The sequence below is a fragment of the Botrytis cinerea genome, chromosome 6 (assembly GCF_000143535.2).
Source record: "Botrytis cinerea B05.10 chromosome 6, complete sequence".
Taxonomy (NCBI): domain Eukaryota; kingdom Fungi; phylum Ascomycota; class Leotiomycetes; order Helotiales; family Sclerotiniaceae; genus Botrytis; species Botrytis cinerea.
The window spans coordinates 1,892,040-1,913,338 of NC_037315.1; the positions used below are offsets into that span (position 1 = coordinate 1,892,040).

The 21,299-nt window shown below is 42.1% G+C and overlaps 7 protein-coding genes across 8 annotated transcripts; 6 read left to right on the forward strand and 1 right to left on the reverse strand.

Annotated features, from left to right (window-relative positions):
* The first annotated feature begins 69 nt into the window (after nt 1-69).
* On the forward strand, nt 70-2,043 carry Bcktr6. Of its 2 annotated transcripts, none has more exons than XM_024693612.1 (3): nt 70-345; nt 433-1,129; nt 1,229-2,043. In XM_024693612.1, the coding sequence occupies exons 1-3, from the start codon at nt 152-154 to the stop codon at nt 1,901-1,903; spliced, it is 1,566 nt and encodes a 521-aa protein (XP_024549398.1). In that variant the 5' UTR covers nt 70-151; the 3' UTR covers nt 1,904-2,043. The 2 variants fall into 2 exon arrangements, with proteins under 2 accessions (XP_024549398.1, XP_024549399.1); XM_024693613.1 differs by having other exon boundaries at nt 433-1,052.
* A 4,378-nt stretch (nt 2,044-6,421) lies between these two features.
* On the forward strand, nt 6,422-7,267 carry BCIN_06g05540 (hypothetical protein). Its single transcript, XM_001559037.2, has one exon. It carries the CDS (start codon nt 6,602-6,604, stop codon nt 6,995-6,997), a length of 396 nt encoding a protein of 131 aa, XP_001559087.2. The 5' UTR covers nt 6,422-6,601; the 3' UTR covers nt 6,998-7,267.
* A 149-nt stretch (nt 7,268-7,416) lies between these two features.
* BCIN_06g05550 (hypothetical protein) lies at nt 7,417-9,237 on the reverse strand. Its single transcript, XM_024693614.1, has one exon. The coding sequence runs from the start codon at nt 8,910-8,912 to the stop codon at nt 7,644-7,646; it is 1,269 nt and encodes a 422-aa protein (XP_024549400.1). The 5' UTR covers nt 8,913-9,237; the 3' UTR covers nt 7,417-7,643.
* Nucleotides 9,238-10,892: 1,655 nt separating this feature from the next.
* On the forward strand, nt 10,893-12,121 carry BCIN_06g05560 (hypothetical protein). The gene is made up of 4 exons (XM_001559034.2): nt 10,893-11,354; nt 11,507-11,608; nt 11,666-11,761; nt 11,840-12,121. Exons 1-4 carry the CDS (start codon nt 11,297-11,299, stop codon nt 11,911-11,913), a joined length of 330 nt encoding a protein of 109 aa, XP_001559084.1. The 5' UTR covers nt 10,893-11,296; the 3' UTR covers nt 11,914-12,121.
* A 1,770-nt stretch (nt 12,122-13,891) lies between these two features.
* On the forward strand, nt 13,892-15,302 carry BCIN_06g05570 (hypothetical protein). Its single transcript, XM_001559032.2, has one exon. It carries the CDS (start codon nt 14,161-14,163, stop codon nt 14,851-14,853), a length of 693 nt encoding a protein of 230 aa, XP_001559082.1. The 5' UTR covers nt 13,892-14,160; the 3' UTR covers nt 14,854-15,302.
* Nucleotides 15,303-15,559: 257 nt separating this feature from the next.
* On the forward strand, nt 15,560-17,404 carry BCIN_06g05580 (hypothetical protein). The gene is made up of 2 exons (XM_001559031.2): nt 15,560-16,103; nt 16,174-17,404. Exons 1-2 carry the CDS (start codon nt 15,933-15,935, stop codon nt 17,227-17,229), a joined length of 1,227 nt encoding a protein of 408 aa, XP_001559081.2. The 5' UTR covers nt 15,560-15,932; the 3' UTR covers nt 17,230-17,404.
* A 262-nt stretch (nt 17,405-17,666) lies between these two features.
* On the forward strand, nt 17,667-20,583 carry BCIN_06g05590 (hypothetical protein). Its single transcript, XM_001559030.2, has 5 exons — nt 17,667-17,833; nt 18,107-18,259; nt 18,309-18,619; nt 18,671-19,228; nt 19,469-20,583. The coding sequence occupies exons 1-5, from the start codon at nt 17,765-17,767 to the stop codon at nt 20,364-20,366; spliced, it is 1,989 nt and encodes a 662-aa protein (XP_001559080.1). The 5' UTR covers nt 17,667-17,764; the 3' UTR covers nt 20,367-20,583.
* The last annotated feature ends 716 nt before the right edge of the window (nt 20,584-21,299 follow it).

Genomic DNA, 21,299 nt, shown 5'->3' on the forward strand with positions numbered 1-21,299 from the left:
TATGGATACACCTCGTCATAAATTAGTTACAGGGATAAGATCGCCAATACCACAAACCCCGAAACGCTCGGGTTCGTCTGAAAGTACTTGGTCTTTTGGTGAGATCTCGAGTGAGAAGAGTGATTCAACTGAGGAGACGATTTTTTGGAGGATGCCGAGGGGAAAAGTAAAGGAAAATGGAGCGAGACTGGATAGGTGGAAGACGAGGGTAAGTGTTAAAATTGGTATGGGATTGAGGATAATTAAGAGATGGAGTCGATTGAAATGCTGGGAAGATTGGAACGGTGCAAATAGATGGATGATAAGAGTAAAATTGAAGATAAAAAAGAGAGGGAGAAATTTTAGGTATACTATGCGAGCTTCCCCCTTTTCACTACTCTCTTTTTGAATACGATGTAAGTATCTGATTCATATGCTAACTCGTAAATAAAGCACGAGTAGCCGTCGTCATTATCGTTTCTTTATGTTTATGATAGGCTTCTGCTTCGTATCAACACTTTTCTTCTACTTTTTTCCTTCATCTACTTATACTTCCTCCTCTTTACCTGATATCCACACACTAGGTTCATACATCCCCATCCAACCATTTCTCTCCTCCCCCGTAAACTCCAAATCCAAAACACAAACAAAGAACCCCGATCCCATTAAGTGGCTTCAAGAAAATTCCAACAACCGTTACGCTATCACCAACACCCCAAAAACATGGGCCTCCAAAATATCAGAATGGAAATCTCCACGTCCCAAAGCGGCGCTTATTTCGCTCGTCCGCAATTCCGAACTCGAAGGCATGTTGCAATCGATGCGACAGCTGGAAGCGAGATGGAATCACAAATACATGTACCCGTGGATATTTTTCAACGATGAACCTTTCTCGCGGGAATTCATGGAGAAGACGAGGAATGCGACGGCGGCGGAATGTCGCTATGAGGTTGTGCCGGCGGAGTATTGGACCATGCCGGAATGGGTGGATGAGGGGAGGTTCATGAATAGTCTGGATTATTTGGGTACGATTGGGGTGGGGAAGGGATGGATGGTTAGTTATCATCATATGTGTAGGTGGAATAGTGGGTTCTTTTTTCGGATGGGGGTTTTGCAGGGTGTGGAGTGGTATTGGAGGGTTGAACCGGATGTGAGTTTTTGTTTTTGAACAATCGAAGGGAAGAAAGAATGTTAAACTCGTTGGAAACAGAAACTTTGAGGGAAGAATCAAAGCTAACGAGTTCAAAAGGTTCATTTCTTTTGCAACATCAACTACGACATCTTCCGCTTCATGCGTGATAATAATCTCAAATACGGATTCAACATGAACATCCTCGACGACGCACGATCATTTCCATCTCTCTGGACCAAAACCCGTGCTTTCGCAACCGCCAATCCGCATCTTCTTCATCCGGACGCGGATCTCGATTGGTTGTTAGATAAAGGCGAATACAACAATTGTCAATTTTTCTCGAATTTCGAGATTGGCTCCCTGGATTTCTGGCGCGGTGATCGTCATCAGAAGTATTTCGAATACTTGGATCGCTCGGGAGGATTTTATTATGAGAGGTGGGGTGATGCGCCGGTGCATACGCTTAGTGTAGGGATGTTTTTGGGGAAGAGCGAAATGTGGTGGTTTGGGGATGTGGGATATCAGCATGGGATTAATCGCGTGTGTCCAGGGGGGAAGGATGGCATGTGTAGTTGTGAGGAAACGAGAGTGGATGAGGGATTTTATAAGTTGGTGCCGTTGGAGAGTCCGCAGAGGAAACCGAGGGATACGTGTATTAGGACGTGGCTTGGGGGGGAGTGGGTGAGGAAGAGAGAGGGTTGGGAGAGGGATGCGGAGATGCGGATGGGAGGGGATGGGTTTGGGGGGTATGTTTTGGGTGGGGATGAAAGGGAAGGGATGAGTGAGGTGTAAATTGTAGAATGGAAAGTGCAAAGTGTAAAGTGTGAGGGAGGGAGATAAATGTTTTGGGAATGGTAGATAGTATAGTACAGGTGAGAGATACCGGTAGATTGATCGAAAGTGATACAGTAATGAGAAGAATGTAATGATTATTTGTGATTCCTTTTCTACTTCTATTTTTTATTTTTTTTATTTTTTTATTTTTTTATTTTTTTATTTTTTTATTTTTTTCAAATTTTGCGAAGTGTGAGTGTTCAGGATCTCGTTTATGGGGATTGTAGGTTGTAATTGGATAGAAGGTTATATGGATTCTTTTATTCTTTCAGGTTGTAGTTTATTAAATCGTATTTTCTTGGGGTTTGTTGGTTATTTATTGTGTTTGCGATTGCTTGATTTATGGGAAGGGAAGAGGGATGGCGGGAGAGGAGGAGAGAGAGAGGAGAGAGAGGAGAGGAGAGGGAAGAAAAAGATGTGGTGGAACTGATTAGATGGGTAGTATATAACGGTATAAATGTGATTAAATAAGTAAATGTAATAGATGGGATAAAGTAGTTCTATAACTTATACATATGATAAATAAATAGTGTGTGTATGTATAAATAGGAATAGGAATATGAATATGTTAAGTATTAGTTGGGTTAATAGATTGATATATTGGTTGATTGGGGAGAGTAAAGAGTGGGAAGTAGATCTCTAGGAGGTATGGGAATGGGAATGGATTGGGAGGGAAGGGGAAGGATGGAATGGGGTAAATATGATTGGGGAATTGAGTAACTAAGTTGAGTAGTTGGATATTTGTATATTTGGGAGTATGTGAGTAAATGAATGATTGCGGATATGTGAGTTTAGATATACGGATTTGAGGGTTATAGATTAATGGATTTGGGATTGATGGGTTAATAGATGGATTCATTAGGGAAGTTGGAAGAATATTATTGGATTGGATTGGATTTGGGAAAGTTGGGATTTAGAAAAATTGAAAAGGGTGGATTAGATGAGATATGGTGAAATGAATTTAGTGGAGTGCTGGCGTATATATGAGTGTGTATGAGTGCATGGATATGTATGTGCATGAGAGGTTGATGGTTGATAGTTTGATTGATTGATTGGATAGAGTAAAGGGTTGGGAGGGGATGGGATAGGATAGAGGTATCAAGATGGTGTTGGATTGGATTGGATTGGAAAGAATAGAATGGGATAGAAGTATGGGGGAGGAACATGGGATAGAATTGTAGGATAGAGATGGAGGGTAGAAGTTGAATAGGGATTGGGAATTGGGGATTGCATTGCGAGCTATTGGTAATATGATGGATGATGGGTGACGAGTGAGATGAGTCGAACATGTGGTATGATTGGGAATTGAAATCCCACGCAATATTTATGGAAAATAAAGACTACATTAAGGAGCTCCCGGCGATACTCCAACAGGCATATATCAAAGTGTGTGGAGACATGCTAAATGCTACAAAAACAATCTTAGAACTTCAAAATCACATTTCTGCCAACTCCAAAAGGCTATTGAGGACATTTTCAAAGAATTCCCATCGCCGGATGAAGTCTTGATCACCAAGACTAACCGTCTATTTTCAACAAGCTATCTCGATTGATCACAACGCGCAATACGTACGAGATAATCATAAACGAGAAGATGTATCATTTGCAGATGTTTAGAGTAAGAGAACTGCTTGCAACAAGTAATTACAACGAAATGCGTATGAGTCTAGAGACAGTAGCGAAGAGACTGGAGGGTACTCTGGACTTTACCCATGGAATAAAAGCAGAAGTTGAGTCCGCCCCAGTCGATACAGAGAAATTGCAAAGGAGTAGAGGAAAAAGCAAAATCACCGTGGGAAAATATTAAAGAGAGAAGAATAAAAGTAGGGAAATGGTGAGTGATTACTAAATCTCTCTTTAATTATCATTACTAGAGATCAATTGAAGAGAATAAACAGATGATGATGAAGAAATGAGGAGATGAGATATCTGAATGTTATATTGTATATTTTATATTGTATATTTTATATTTTATATTGTATATTTTATATTGTATATTTTATATTGTATATTTTATATTGTATATTTTATATTGTATATTTTATATTGTATATTTTATATTGTATATTTTATATTGTACATTTTATATTGTAGTGTGTTAGGTGTTAAAATCTTTAAACACGGGAACAAGTGTTTATATTAAAAGTATTTGGATGATGTAGCATCTACGATGGTAGATTTTAAATGTCAAAGTTGTGTTCTGCCTAAAGAGCTAGTTATATACAAGAAATAGTAGTCCTTAAATAAGGACTACTATAAGAACTAGTCCCTTTCGCATTCGCTTAGGTAATGCAGTAGTCATTGAATTGAAGAAATTCACCTATGTTCATACAAAAAGAGTGTACAGTAGCAGGACTATCGAATAAGCGTATAGTATCAATGGATTAGTGTATGAATCAGCATCAATATTGGTATACATCCTAGATACTTTAGATAGGTACCTATCTACAAATTTGCAACCTTTATTCCATCATTCCTCTTCTCTTTCATCTCTACATCTTTTCTATGTCCACTTATCTTTATACGCTTACTTTTCTAGAATTGGTTGTTACTATTCTTATATTTTTATACCTACGCATATAAGCTTGTATATCATACCTCATTACAATGGATTGGAATATTATGCTTACTATAAATGAGATGTTGTCTCTAGCTCTCTCTATGTATAGGGGGACGAATGCCTTAGAATCTTAAATTCATTTTTTGATAAGAGATTGTAACGATTGGTACATGCATGCATGTATATGTAAATACGCAGTATTTACTTGGATGTGATTTCGTGATCTTCGTAAAAGTAGTTAGCTGATGATAAGTAGTATCATCTGAATGACCGCTTTTCTAGTATGAAGAAAGTCAAGTTGATGAGAATTCTACGATAGTAGAAAAGACTTGTAGAGATCTTTCTTCTCCAAATTAGGGGACTTGGTTGAATTTCTTAGTGTTATATAGTAACAATGCTCAATGTTAATTAATGCATAGGCCGTACGTAGTATTGATAGAGAGAAAGAGGGGGGGAGGGGAGATACCTGTTGATTTGAGAATGATACTAATGACTTATTAGTACCTACAATGCAGTTCCTAATTATCAAGATGTACTCTATCTGAAGAGTTATTTAAGTATAGAATAAGTAGGTAGTCCTTAAATAGGCCTGTAGAGCTAGCTTCTTCGCGTACGCTGCGAGTGACTGAAGTCCATTAACTCACCCTTTATTCACACAACATCGATGTTAGATCGAATTATAGAGAAACGTACCATAAAAGCCATTTAATACTGATAGAAAAATGATATTTATGAGTAAACTAGTTAACTTACCACAAAAATATGAGAACAGAGGCCAAAATGCAGTCAAAATAGTCATTCGGCCCAAAAAGGAGCAAAAGTTTGGTCAACCCACACCCTACACACTGCCACCGTGGCAAAAGCAATGCGTTCGCCGGGAATCGAACCCGGGGCCCATCGAAGTTGTTTCGCGCTCTGTTGTGAATATTAGAGATTGATGGCAACGATGGATTTTACCACTAAACCACAAACGCTTGTAATCTATTGATGTTTGATGCCTGAGCGAAGAGCTAGTGAATATATATAGGAAGGAATGCATTCAGTTTTGTGAAAAATTAGATGAAAAGTCTTCACTTGGTGGGGAATTGTGGGGGGGAGGGGTGGTGGATACGAGGAGTGGGCTTGGATAGGAGGCGGGCTCCGCTTTAGCGAGATATGTTAGCGAATTGGAATGTCTGGGAGAATTTTTACTTTGAGTATCTTTGATGGATATAGAACTGTTGATTTACTATAAAAGTATAGAGTAAGTGAATAATAGGTAGAAATTAATTTCGTTTTCGAGGATTCGATGGGTTTGTTTATAGGTGGGGTGATTGATGAGCTCGAGCTATACGACCCTGGTAATTGATTTCACTCATGTAGAATTTAGGTAGAAGGATGAGAACGAGAGTGATTTTTTAAAAGCCCCAATTTCGTGGTTATGCTACTCGTAGCTCATTTCTTTGGCTACCTGAAGCTCCCTGATATAAGCCTAGCCAACGAGAGCCCAGACGCGTCTCGTCGGAGGGATCTGGCACAAACATTGTCTTTTGTGGGGTTGTTTTGTATCTACTCCATACTCTTCGCCTCAACTTGGTAGACTTAGATCCATTTCACAACCCAGCACTCCTTATCGTTCTGGTATTTGCTTACACGAAGGGCTATCTGAGATTTCCCGAAAGCAGCCCGGCTGGGGAGAATCCAGAAGTGTCTGAGTTCAGGAAATCTCTACCGGCCATCGAAGCAGTAGTTGCAAGCTTAGCTCCCTACGTCAAAAGTTAGTCTTCTAAATTTTTAAAACTTATCAGCTTGCCTCGAAATTCGTCCCAAATCTGACTCTTTTAGTCGGCTCGTTGGTCGTTTTGCTTACGTATATTTCCATCCACTATGGGCTCGCAGTTCCTTTGCGGCCATGGCTCCATGTCTCTCTTCTTGCAGGTATAGCCGCCATTGGATATTTTGCACCAACTGCAAAGTTCTATGGTCCCTTTCGCTTCGGGTATTTACAATGCTCGGATCAGATCTCTCGATTTTATAAACTCCTCGACTGGTGGTGCTGTGTTGCACTCTTCCTATTTCCTTACCTGACATCTTTCCATCCGGATATTTTCTACTTAATGGTCCTGCCAATTCTTAGTCTCAGTCTCATGGCTATGTTAGTAGCTGCCCAGGCAAAGGTCCGCGAGTGCGATAACGCTCGAAAGCAAGATATATCTGCACGTGCTATTGCTGAAAAATACGCAAAAGCTGCGAGCGACGCGGTAGTGAGCATCGATATAAATTTGAAAGTATCTCTAGATGAGTCTCTAGCAGTAGTGGCTGCGGCAGAGAGGGCACGAATATTCGCGGATCAAGCTATCACTTCTGCTACGTATGGGGAGATGGCGACAGCGATAGAAACCGCAGCTTCTGTAAGAACGGAGGCTTCCGCTGCTGAGCTTTCGGCAGAGAGAAGTCGAAGAGCCATGGATACATCCCGGGCAATCCTTCTCGGATGGCTACAAGGAAAGTAAATTTGGAAATCGGGAGGGGATTCTTTTGTACGTATACAGTTACGATTGGGAATAATACCGGATAGAGGTCAGGCAGTTATCGACATAGTGTCCGAGGCTAGTCGTATTGAATTGTAAATAACTTATATGGGTAGAATTTGTCTGAATCGTTTGAAACCGATATCATCAGGTTTCATCAGATCAATCATGGTGCCGTGATTGATTGAATGATGATCTGATTTGTCGAGCACGTGATTCAATATCAATCCTCAAAAATTTTACCGATACTTACCCGAAAGCTGTGCTGGTGGCTCACCTAGCTCCCTGGGTATCTTGGTCTTTGGCTCTAGTAAATGACAGAAAATCACTAAATTTCCATACTTATCATAAAAGTTTTGATAATTATGTACTTCATTCAGATTGAATTTAGCTTATCTTTTTATATCGCCAAGCTACATGTGGATTCTCTAGACGGATATCGCTAGAAATTCTCTGTTTCGCCATTGTTGTCAAGAAGTCTGCAGCAACTTTCGGTTTGCTAGTAAAACCGATTGAAAGCATCAATGCCCGCAAAATTCGCTGTGCATTTCGATGTACCTAGCACTTATCGCAAAAATCGATTATATGGGCGCAAATAGCGCAAAACGTGCTGTGGTTTCTCCTTCCTTCAGAAGCATAATTTCAACCACATTCTTGGATGTTTTTCGAAAGATCCAATTTCCAGGAGTGAGCCGTGCACCGAGTCAGATCTATCGCCTTCCACATAGTCTTCAGCTCTGGTCTGTCCCGTCTCAACCGTTCTATATCCGGTCTTGGAATTAGTCGATTTCTTGTTCGCCAGAATCTTCATGACTAGCTCAATTTCTTGATCATCAGAAGATGAAGCTCTTTTCAAGACACTTTGCAGAGCTGGGTCGTGTTCGTCAAACGTAGCTCCTGCGTTCAGTAGGCATTTCACAATATACCCATCCCCGGCTATTGCAGCAGCGCGTAAAGCAGATCCACATATGCCTTTCTGTATTGTAACTGATGGCTGAGTCCGTAGCACTTCACTCAAACGCTCGCTTATGAGCTGCTTATCCATTCTGACAAAATCAGCACCATTCCACTCATATGGCTTGAGACCCGCCTTTTCAAAAGGCAATAATATAATATCGTGGCCTATTCCATTGTTAGGAGTTACGCAAACAACATCAGCTGGTCCCTCTTCAGGATCATTGGGCCTTGCACCACGCTCTAATAATAATTCGACAATTTTCTCATGTCCTTCAAAAGAGGCTGCCTGCAAAGCCGTATGAAATAATCCACCTTCAGCATTCATCTTAGCGCCTTTATCTAGCAACTTGCGAACAAACTCCAAGCTTCTTTCAGAGGCTGCTTCTTGGAGAAGACTCCCGTACATGCCTTCGTTGTTGTTTACGTCGATACGGCCATCTTGTAGAATCAAGTCGAAGATGGAAGTCCGATCAAAAAATATAGCCGCCCCTAGGGCGCTGCCTGGCGAGCCGCCATAGAGTTTAGGATCAGCCCCTTTCTTCAGCAAAATCTTTACTACCGGTTCATGCCCATTTAGTGATGCAGCACGCAAAGCCGTTCCGTACCACCCACCCTCAGTGTCTATATTTGCGCCAAGATCAAACAGTTGCTCAACTGTTTCACTCCTTCCATGTGCTGCCGCTATTTGGAGTACCTGGCGGCAATCGTCCGCGGTCATGTCATTAACATCTGTTTCATCATTTTTGACACCAAATTCCTCTATAACATCTGTGAAACATAGCATGCAAGCCACATTCAGAGCTTTAATGTGACAGATTGGCCAAGACATGCTCTCGCTAATTTCAGCTGCAGCCCTTTCCCGGGCTAAAAGCAGTTGTACAACCTCAACCTCGCCTGAAGTTGTAGCCTCTATCGTAACTGTATCATCTTTTCCAGACATGAAATTGGCGCCGGCATCAAGGAGGATCTCGGCAGTAGACGCGAAACCTTTTCTACAGGCGGCTGCCAGGGGTCTTTTATTATAACCCCCTTCTATTTCAACGTTTCCTCCCTGGGCGATGAGTGACTTTACTTGACGAGATAAGCCACATATTGAGGCATAGTGGCGGCGCTATATCGTCTATTAATGCATCGTATTGTGGCTTTTCATGGTCTGGGTTACACAACCTGATCCAGGTGAGAAGCTTAGTACTGGATGCAAAAAGCTGGTCAATTTGTTTTTCCAGTGTGAAATCAAATTGAACAGCTAAAACTGCTATTCTGGCATGCATTGACCAGTACTGCGCCGAATACGTCGCTAAAGGATGATCTTTCGAAGTCTTCTCAGTGACACTGATGCCATCGAATTGGACCATATATAACAGACACGCTCGGGCTAAGTAGGAGTTTGTGAGCTCATCTTGAATACTGAAAAATGACACTTTGTTATCATTGATACCTATGGATCTGAGGTATTCTTTGACCGAGAAAGAGATAGTTTTATCTCGTCGTTTTCGGTTACTCCGTCCGTGATTCTCAAATTCTCTCCTGTAGTTACAATTGTGTTGGTCATTCCAGGGCATAAGTTCAGGATGTCGGAGGGGCTTATAAATCCCTTAGAGGTAGTGAGGCTCAATTTAACAATGTTTTCGTCAATGTACATTGCCTCTATTACTTCTCGGACAGTCAACGGCCGACCAGAGAAACAGAGCCACCGCAATAATGTCAGAGTTTTCTGGTGATTCAAAGGCACCACCGATTGAAGAATGCGCTCGTACGTTTCATCTAGAGTATCAGGTAGGGTGTTCAATAGTCTACGAAGCTTTTCGCCGTTTTCGTCTTTATCACAGAATTCCCGTAGTACGATTAGTTGGCATTCAACCCATCAAAACCTGTGGGAGCAAGTCAGAAGATAATTATTCTCAAAATCATTCGAATTCTTATTTTAGTAAAGGTACACTTACATCACATCGGCCCTCTCAAGTAACTTCTCCTCAATCATCATTTGAGTTTTTTTTTGTCTCCAGACCATCTTTCATAGTACTGATCATACTGTAATCGATATCGGATGTACTGTCTGATGTCGTTGATCACCCCAGCCCCTTCAAGGCGAACAATTCTTTTGTCGGTTTTAAGGTTATTTGTCGTCCTTTCGATGTGCGTTTTTCTTCTACTAGTCAAGAGAAGGCGCAAGTTATTCTGACAAGCAGCAATTTGCTGTACTGCTTTCATGACCTTCTCTTCCTCTTCGCACTCATCCAGTGCATCAATGATAATGAAATTCTCATTGAATTCTTTCAGCAAGGCATCTAGACATTTCAAGAGATCACTGTCACTAGGTTGCATTTATGTTTACCACCAAGTGCCAGGTGAGTTTGATTTTCGGGCTACGAGAAAGCAAAAGTTTAAGCCCGCTAAGGCTCGCCCTCTCAGCTCCTATAGCTACGCAGGTTTTCCTTTGCTTCCATTCTCCTTTCTTCTACTGATGATGATTCCCACCACACAATTGACAAGAAGGATCAGAGTGGCCTCCACAGCTTCGAGTACACTCGAGGTAATATCTCTGCATTTGGCTAGAGAAAAACGGTGGTGACATCAGAGAGGGCATGTAATAGCAAACTTACCACCTTGCCGTCGCGAGTAAAATATTGGCAGGCGTGTTTTTACATAAATGTATCAAAAGAATCATTAGAACAAATGGAAAAGACATTAGCATTGACTGGAGACAAAACCTGATAACAAAAAGTGCGGTAGAGTTTTGAGATGAAGAGTAGAAAGTTGCAGTGTAATGGAAGATTGAAAGGCTGACCATGTAGGTTGGACATTTGCTAATTATGCCTGGTAATTCAGGAGTGAAGTTTTTTTGGACGTGATGACATTCTCGAGAGCTTTTTGCCTTCGTGAATTGACATCTACAGCAAGTCAATCATTCAATAATAATGGTTATTGAATAGCAAATCGTTGATTTGTCCATCTCCTTTCCTAAAAAAAAATAAACTTCATTCATAGTGTCAAGACCTCCAAAATCTATCCAATCAAAATCCACCTATTTCAGTACAAAGTCTGTCTGGCCAATAAACGCTCACGTAATTGTAAGCAATGGTCATCAATTGATGACCATCACTGCTTCTAGTATCAATAACCAACTTCATAGTACGGGAGTGAAAGTATATAAAGGACTTGCATTACCTCAATATCAATATCAATTCATTACTTTACATTTAAGCTACATCCTTTCGTCAAGAAATACTTTCAAGAAACAACTCGAAAATCAACCACTTCAACGATCTCGAAATCAACAATTTTGAACTTTCAAAACTTCGACAAACAATATCAAAAAGTAAAATGGCTCCATCAACATGTTGCAAGAAGGGCGAGAATGCCAGCAGTGGTTGTGTTTGTGGTATGTTTCTATCTGTCTTTGTTCTTCCCGCATCTCCTCCGTCCACCTCTTCCACATCTTGTAGATCACGATGTTCATCCCCACAACATACAATCTCACAACATATCCCCCGAAACAATATATAAAATGAATGTAGCTAACCTTTCCCCCAGCAACTCAAGCAAAATGCTCCTGTGGCGAGAAGAAAGCTCTCGAGTGCACATGCGCTAAATCCGAGAGTGAAAACAAGGTCGAGGGTGCTAGATGTTCTTGCCGTATGTATTTTTCTATCTTCTAAACATCTCTCAACACATCAACTAACAATCCCCCAGGTGCCCGTGCAGCCGGAGCTTGTACCTGCGAGCGTTCAGCCGAGGAAAACAAGGTTCCTTCTGGAGACCTCTGTTCATGTGGTTCCAGACCCGCTGGTATGTTTCTCCCTCATCTTTCCTCTTCCTAAGCGAAAGACGGAATGATTCATGGAATGGCTTACTGATGAAAAATAGATGCATGCACCTGTGAGAAGGCTACAGATGGTGGATTGCTTCCTACCGAGACGGATTTCACCACTAAGGCTTAGGACTTAGATGGAGATGGGGTTCTGGATGGACAGTGAACTCGGAGTGGCGTTTGTGGTTTGAGGGAATAAGTTGCATTGGGTTGGCGTTTGGTAGTGTGGTATAGGGGAAGTGGATTGGGGATTATGGACTGGACTGGGCACCGGGTTTGGGGGTTCGGCATATGTATTGATGCATACATGAATAATCAAAAAATCTTGAGTGTTATCAAAGAATGGAGTCGAACGTGGAGTGTGAAATGAGTGAAGCGATTATGAACCATAGAGTGAAAGGTTGGCCGTTCCTCAGACTAAACGGAATTTGATGTGAGGTCTGGAAATGGAAATAGTATTGTGAAGCTGCGAAGAAGGGAGATCATGAATGGAGAGGAAAATTGAGGCGGGTATAATTGGGGGAATCGAGGGGCAAGGGGTGAGGAAGCATGTTCATGATGTTGGTCATAGATTTCGCAGACAGTTAGTAAATGATTTTGAAGCCAGAGAAATTGTGTGGTGAAATGGACAGATCTGTTAGAAATCCTGTTGCATAGATTCTATTGAGGCGTGTGAAGGGAGGTTGATGGATTCATGCACCATTGAAAGAAGTCAGAATATAGAGGCCCCGATCTTGCAAGCGGGCAAAAATTCGGCCTCTCAATGTATATGTACTTCCCCATGTATTCCATTCATGTCAGCACATGGAATATTCTATTGATCAAACATATGACTCAGTATGATGTGTTCAAGATCTCGAACGACTGAGGGATTTTCGGCTGTCAAATGGATTTCCCCGCAAACCCCGATTATAGTACAGTGTTCGAATGAGAAAACGGTGAGACGATACGTAGGGTCAAACCAAACGGCCCTGCTTTTTACTCCTCCAAACTTCAACAAAATGATGTTATTCGCAACCCCACCTCCAACCCCATAAGCCAGGGGCTCAACACCCGGCTTTTGCTCGGCTATTGATGGGACCATCGTCCCAAGAAACCGATTATATGGTACGATACTCATTCATGGGGCAAGCACTGCATTCGAACTGATCGACGGCCTGAAACCTCATGCCAGCAATGCAGTACAGCGCAAATCATCTGAAATTCCTTGATTTTCTTCTTGTCGTTTGCACGCCTTGTTTATGTACAGAGTAAGGTGCAGTTCGTTCGTTCTCCATAACTCGGAAGTTTCAGAGGGGAGTCATACAGCTTCGATGCAGCCAAACAGCACTCGACGCATAAGTGTCAGGTTCACTCCACTTACTGAGGATTGAGATGTTGGGTCCACTGATAGTCTTTCGGGCAGCCTTATGACTGACGATATGGTGCTTGGCTCCGATCGAAATCCGGTCACGTTTTCCAAGAAGCAAATATCGGAATCGTGTCTCACGTGTTATTCTGGATATTTATGGGGATGCAAGTTGTCCGAATTCGAGTCATGTCCGCACTACGTCCTTGTTGCTGGACACACTTCTGGTTGTGATGTAAGACCGCATAGCTGTCAATACCGAGGTACTTTGATGCCGAAAAGCATACCTAATTCTTTCATGCTGGGTGGCTGGATGCTCGAGTAATTGTGAAGAAGAGGCTGTTCGATAAAGGGCTGTTATACGCTTGTAAATTTACCTGGAAGCTAGTATTCGACTCGATCTCCGTTGCATCACGCGTCACTCACAAGCTCGTACCCAACACGAAAAGAGGGGTTATATATGTTGAGTTTACTCGTGTGTAAGTATCGTACAGTATGTAAGGTACTCCAGATCTTATCTCCGATGCGTTGACAGATGCCTCGAGAGCTGAAGCGAGGTAAGGTAAGGAGCGAACTCTCTGGTGGACAATTTAGATCACGTTTTCTACGAAAGTAATGGATATAACACCCATTTGATTGAGACTCAACTTAAAGAAGAAGCCTTCAACACTTCACAATCGGAAGACGCGTTGGAGGGGTTTTTCACGTATCATCGTATTATCAAAATAAGGCATAGTTATTAATGATCCACATGAAAAGTGGTTGGTTACTTATAGCTGGTCCAAGCTCAAGATACGCCCACTGGTGGTCCCTTCACCGCCAGCAAGCTGTGTGTTATGCAGTTTGCATCTGACTCTAAACTTGCATCGAATCGTATCGAACCATTTGATCTCTCTCGTTCCATCATACCCACATCAAACATAACCATTTATATCTCCTCCCGCCTTTTCATCTAATCTGCAGTACATATCTATCATTCATATTTGTGTATTCGTTGCTACCCCTCATTTCGATATCTATCTATTCATCATGCCTTTCATGTCCAAATCTTCCTCTCCGTCGACCTTTGCGTCTTTCCCAAAGATGACGGACATTCAGTTGCCTATTCGTGTGGCCCAGTGTGTTGGAATCACTGCTGCAGGTGCTCTGGCTGGTGCCAACCTCAGCATTTCTTTCATTGCCGTTCCTCGAATCCTCGAATCCCCACCACACCTTTTACTCAAACAATGGAACAACATGTTTCAACAAGGAAAGGCGTTTTTCCCATTCGCTTCGTTGATTCCAACGGGATCGTTCTTCTTCCTCGCATATAAACAGACCGATAAACTTAAGATGAAGTTGTTTGGTGCTGCCGGCGCGCTGGCTTTCGGAATGGTCCCTTACACAGTTTTGTTCATGTTGTATACAAATTCAAAGTTGTTGGGAAAGGTGGATGAAGCACAAGCAAGTTATGCCAGTCAATCTGGAGGAGATTGGGATGATCTCTCATCTGGGTCTGGTCGCAAGCACAAGAAATCTTCCAAGGACCGCGAGAGAAGTGATAGAAGTTACAAGAAGAGCTCTTCCAGCAGGAGAAAGGAGGCATCTGACGAAGACGAGGATGTTCGAACTGCTCACGAGCTGGTTGATCGTTGGGCAATGTTGAACTTGGGAAGAGGTGTTATGATGTTGGCTAGTGCAGCCATTGCTACTTGGACTGTGGTTAGATATTCCAAAAACTAGAGGGATTTACGCATTTCCACGACGAGGTACCTACGATAGATGGTTTCACGGATGATGATTATACACGGGTTTGGATATGGATACGGATAGGAGGGCGGTGGTTTTGGGTTTTACGACTTACATGATAAAATGGGATGATACGAAATACGACATGGCATGAGTTCAATGAAAGAATGGCTTTTTGGATTGGAAAGAAATGATGGATAGTATATAGGGAATGCGGAGGATATGTTCGACCTTTGAAATTATATGGGAGTAAAAATCGCGATTAGAAACGCAACTCAACCATTGTTATAGACCATTGGTGCAGATCAAAATACCAAAAAAAAAACCATTTTTAAGCCTCAATTTCAACTCTTGCACAAATTCACATGTTGATAAGTTACACAGAGAATTCAAGCAGATATGATTACCCATGGAAACTCAATTGTCCCGCAAAATCGACAGCAACGGCAATATTGGCAACAACAACAATCACATTCTTCACTCGCCCCTTGCATTATTGACTCATTCACACACATTATTTGCACAACATTTATTCCGCTGTTATGCATTTCTTCCCGGACGTTCCAGCCCAACATTTTAATGATTTCGTGTTTCTCTTTGTCATAACTGGCTGGACCTTGGAAGACACCAGCCATCGATCGCACCGCCACATATGACGCCGGAGCTTTTCAAGCGGGGGATTTACAGGGCAGTCTGGGCAGTGTCGTCATTCCCCTCACAATCTCATAACGCTTTGTGACGATTGATGTACGCAAAAGGTGGAATTCGATGGAAAATCATTGAAGAATGGCATGCGACCAAGTTTTCTGGTACCAAGTATTGATGTCGAGCTAGGTGATCTAGATTTGTTCGAATAAGAAAATAGGCAAATATATATATATAAGAATTGAAGCTTTCAGTTTCTTCTTCTTTTCTCCATATACAAATACATCCCCCTTCAAAAGTTCAATACCCTTACTTTACATATCAATTGGATTACTCCGTCGTTGTTTCCTCCCTTTATACACATCATACTCGTACCGTTCTTCGTAATAAGATACCCAAACGACAAAACACAACACAACACATACATAATGCTCGCCTCAAGAACAGCATCAAGAGCTGCGGCTCGCACAATTCGTGCACCCATTAGACAACAAGCTAGACAGACTAGGTTTGTTTCGACGACACAAGCTGAAGGTGCAAAGGCAGGCGGTGCTTCGGGCTTTGCAGCGGGCGTTGCTGGTGGTGCGGTGGTTTTGGCTGTATGTATTTATCTCTCTATGCTTTAAGCATGTTTCTACCTTTGAACAATATACTGACTCTATGCCTCAGGGATGCTACACATACTACCAATTCTCTGGTGCCAAAACTGTCGTCAACGCTTACTCTTCCACGAAGTCCCAATTCCAAAAAGCTACCTCAACGCTTTCTGAAAAAGCTCCTGAACCAAATCAAGCTATCAAATGGCTCCGCAATGCCACTTCTTCTTACGCCGCCTTTATCCCTGGTGCACAATCGTTCCTCGATAGTGCATTCAACGATATTGAGAAGGTGCAAGAAAAACATGGCAAGGAAGTCGATGAGATTGTCAACAAAACATATTCTGAATTGAAGGATATCAGCAAGAAGGGAGGGCTTGATATGCAAACTGCGGTGCAGAGTTATAATGTGTTGACAAAGGCATTGAGTGAGATTGCTGAGTTAGGGAAGGATTCTCTAGGAGACATTATGGACAACCACCCACAGATTAAGAAACAAGTAGGGGGTAGTTTGGATCAATTGAAGAGCATGGCTGAGAATTATGGACCGGATGCCAAGAAAGAATTGGATGATACTTATAAAAAGGTTTCTGAGATTTTTGCTGGAGGTTTGGGTGCCGGGTCGATCGATAAAGTCCGCAAATTGATCCAAGAGAAGAGCGAGAAGGTTCAGAAGCTTGGAGAACAAGCTTGGAATAAGGGAATGGAGGAGTGGAAACCATATTTGGAAAAGAACCCTAAGGTCAAGGAAATCGTCGAGAAGAATGCCGATGCTTTGAAATCCGGTAACGTCAAGGAAATCTTTGATCAGGTCAAGAGAGCTATTGAGTCTGGAAACACAGATGATCTTCAAAAATATGTAAAGGATGCAGGAGAGAAGGCAAAGAACAGTGGATTGGGACAAAACTTTCAACAATACGCTCAACAAGCTGCGAAGATGGCGGGAATTCCCGGATCAGAAAAGTTGTGGGAGAAATTACAACATTTGCAAGATGTAGCAAAGGACCATGGAGATGAGTTGGAGGGATTGGTAAAGAGTGCTTATGAAGATATCAGTAAGGTTGTTGAGAAGAAGGTTGCTGAGGCCGAGAAGTTGAAGGGCAAGGTCGAGAAGGATGCTAAGAAATAAAGGGGTAATTTTCATTGGGACGAATGAATGCAGAATGGTTATGAGTTATGTTGGCTTGCTTGTAATATAATTTGGGCTATGGGTTGCATGGGATTGGGCTGGGCATGACACTGGGATGGAGAACAGAACAGAACGAAACGAAAAACGAATAAAAGTAATTAATGATCACTGCTATATTTTCCTGACTTCAAAGTAGAGATGGTCGATGTGATTCTAGACAAAAAGCTGGAACTGTTGAATATCTACTAGATACCCAATGCCTGCTTAGAGAGAGGCACGTGAGAGGATTCATATTAGTGGCTTAGGAGCTGCCCCTCATTCTTGAAGTAGCCTTGCATACCAGCCTTGCAGATCGACGTTTAGCCTTATGGTCCGTGCTCAAGCTTTCCTCGCAACAACTTATCAAACGACATTTCTTATCATTATTACAGCACAAAGATATAATCATCATCAATCATCTGCATCTTATTACAGTTAGCAATATCGTTAATATTCTACAAATCAATGATTGTGTCGAAAAAACACCATAGGGAAGATGGAGGAACAAGAAGTGACAAATCCTCTTCTTATTACAAGTTATGCTGTTCAGACACCAAAAGAAAGAGTACGTGATCAATCCCATCGATTGTCTCCGGATTGCCATCCCACAATGTATGCTAGACTTTTTGGCTTCATGAAGAGATTTGGGAGCTGCGATGACTTACATATAGCATAATAATTCATCCACCGTGGGTTAAGCTCAAATTGAGTCGTATGGTCATTTCAGTGTAGTTAACCAGTCAATAAAAACTGCATTTCAACGGGAAAGATGCGACTTTTATCACGCCTTCATGGGTCAGTCAAATATCTGCTTTGAAATCATACTTACTACTTATAGTTCTCTTCAAGTGGTCTTCATAGCAAGGATTCTGTTGATCTTCAGACCTCTATCCACAAACTCCCGAGCGATGCTAAGACGGCTTCTTTACAAGGTATGCCTCGGCCAGCAACTTGGAGAATGAACTTAGTGGCCTTGTCGCAAAAATATAACGTACGTTTGCTGAACATAAAGTTGATTCGTGGTGCTCATTTAACCATAGATGTATTTCGTGGCATATCTGGATACGATACACATTACAAAACCTCAAACGCTCAAGCAGATTATGCCAGGTGTACCTGACATGATTCTCCGACTACCAAAGTCGAGTAATGCAGGTCCTGGATACGTTTACACATCTCGCCCGCACTGTGTCAACAACATGATTATTGGCAATCTTGGCAACAAAGAGATATTGCTGTTCTGTTGCGATGATGGAGATGTAACAGCATATTATACGGACCTTCTAGCAGGAGAGCTTCAACAAACGGTTGAAAGTACACCTTCGTCAATTCCGATCGGTAGCACACAACCGTGAGTATCAAGTTCGATTTCTATATGTGGTCTGTTTCTTACTTATTTCAGATTTTTTCTCGAGAACGTCGGGATAAGTGCTTGGGGTCTTGCTATTCATCAAAAGTCGCGCCTGATTGCAGTAAGTTCTAACAACCAAGAAGTCGTTGTCTTCGTACATGGTACTTCTAGTAGTGAGCCTTGCGATTGTGCTGTGATGGAACCCACATTCGATTCTACCATCGACCCCTGGGCTCTTCGAGTTGATACCCAGTCACAGAGAACCTTCCCTAAGAACTGCCACTCCAAAGGTTTCAGCTATAATACGGGTGGGACTTATAAAACCTCTTCGTTTCCCTTGAGATATTCTTCACGATTTATAAGACGTGATGGAGACCCCGCACTTCGAGGACCATGTCCCCGTAATTTTAGAATTATCCTTAAACCAGCCGGACCTAGTCACAACATTCCCGCCATTACTTTTAATGATGACGATGAAACTGGCTTAGCTAAATCGATTATAGCTACTGACATTCTGGGAAGCATGTGGCTGTTAGAAATATGGCAGGAGAGCCCTAAATTGATTGGCTTACCTCTTGCACCTGACCCAGGACCCAGATTATCTCAAATGTAAGTATTTTCACGCAGCTTCAAGTGTTCAAATAGCCAGGATTACAGGCGGAAAGTGTGAGGCTTTTCCTTTCAACCTAGTTTGACCTCAGATTGTTTGAGAGATTCATATCGTTGGAAACATTGAATTCAGTTCGAAGGTTGAATTTCTTGAAACATTGAAAGCCCGCATTCAGTCTGCTAGTCTGTACTGTTGAATTTTCATTTTATTATCACTGTGATTTCTAACGAGTTTTTTAGGGGTTGGGGAGTCATGGCTATACCATTGCGGTATTTCAAGCACTCTCAAAGCTTTCAAGATGCTTTGGGTGAGGAAGATTTGAATAGTGTTTCTTTTGAGTCCGTTCAGAATATGCTTGGCTCTAGGGTTTGTTTAAATCTTGTTCAAAGAATGAAGCGCTTTGAGCTTTCTAACCCAATTCTGCAAAATGGGGCAACGATTTTGAACTCCAAAGATAACTCAGGTTACGAACCTATGCTCAGCAACTCGCCGCCAGATCAACTAGGGGGGCTGACTCGACAAAATCATCTCCCTCCACAAACGACACGATCCGCACAGCCCAGTAATTTCATGAAACACATAAGCGATATGAAAAGTTGTCGCATTGATCCTAATTCTTACACAAGCGATCGATTGGTCATCCTTCGAACTTGGATGGATAGCATTGAACTCATCCCTTCTTCGCTACGCATGCCTGCAACCATATGTACGAGGTGCTTTGAAGGTCATCAATCACCGAGGGCCTTTGGTGAAACTTTCCATAATATAACTAGGATCAACATGATGGCATTAATACCGGAACTCGCGCTTGTCATTGTTGCTTCTCAAATTGGCCGAGCAGCTCTTCTGACGCTGTCGATGGTGGACGTTGGTCCCAATTCAGATCCCATTCCCACCTTCCGTATTGAAGGTCTTCTTCCACCTGGTACCAAGAATAGCCATATTTATAGCGGTTATCAAGGGTCAAATGCTCCACTCCTTGGACTGGCCGTATCTCCGATTCAGAATGGTCATGGGATTGAATTGCAAGCTGGAGAGAACCCAAAAAGGTGGAGATTGATTATGCAGGGGTATGATCATATTGTCTGGAACTATGAGTTGACTAGGGACGAGCATAATAATTTGCAAATCTTTTGATCTCTGGCGTATTTTGTATATTGGCGCTCTTCGGGGATGGTTCACTTCACAGAGACGGTTTAAAGGTTTTGTAAAATAATACTGATTTAGTTTTGGATGATATTGGTTATGGTGTTGGTGGTGAGCTCTCAATGGCGATCTATTACATTTTAACTCGCGCGGATTAGGATTTATGGTATTCAGGGGCGGAGTTTGGTATGGGTTAATTGATAAGTTAAGTTCTGGGGGGGGGGGGGGGGGGGATTATGAGGCGAGAATTTGGGATATCTAGTGGAGGAAATTTGGGAGCAGGATCAAGAGATGATCGAGAAATTTAAGTCCTTATTTTCTCGGGGTCTTCAGCTTTCGAAAGATCTTGATATCAAGATTGGCAACCGATACCTAATTTTTATCTACCAGATTGAGTCTGTCAAAGAGAGGGGATATTTGGTCGGAATTTACACGATTCTCTAGCTTCAAGGATGTAAATAAGTAGGTGCGCATGGGCAACACAGTACATAGCTCCCTCGTCTTGTAAATACTATTCAGACAGAAATTGACTTGATAGTTCCCGTCTGGGATATGGGTTATTCGGTAATAATTGCTCTGTTGATACTTGGAAACTGTCTGATGAGCAATGATTTAACTGGATTTGAGAAATATTATCTTCATTGGATGGTCAGAATTGAGATTTGAGGTGGTGGGGTTGGGAGTGGATGTGAGATTAAGGATTCATGGGGATGATACCTCCTATTTTGATTTTGATAAGGAAAATGCGTATTGTTTAAGAGGGAATAGGGATAGGTTGTGGGGTGTGGGGTGTGGATGGATGTGTGAGACGATGAGCAGGTGAGGGGATTGGAGGAGGAGGGCGGTAAGTGGTGGATGTTTTGGGTGCGAGATGAGGCAGTGTAGGCAGGGTATGGAAGAGAAGGATACTGGGTGCGGACTCGG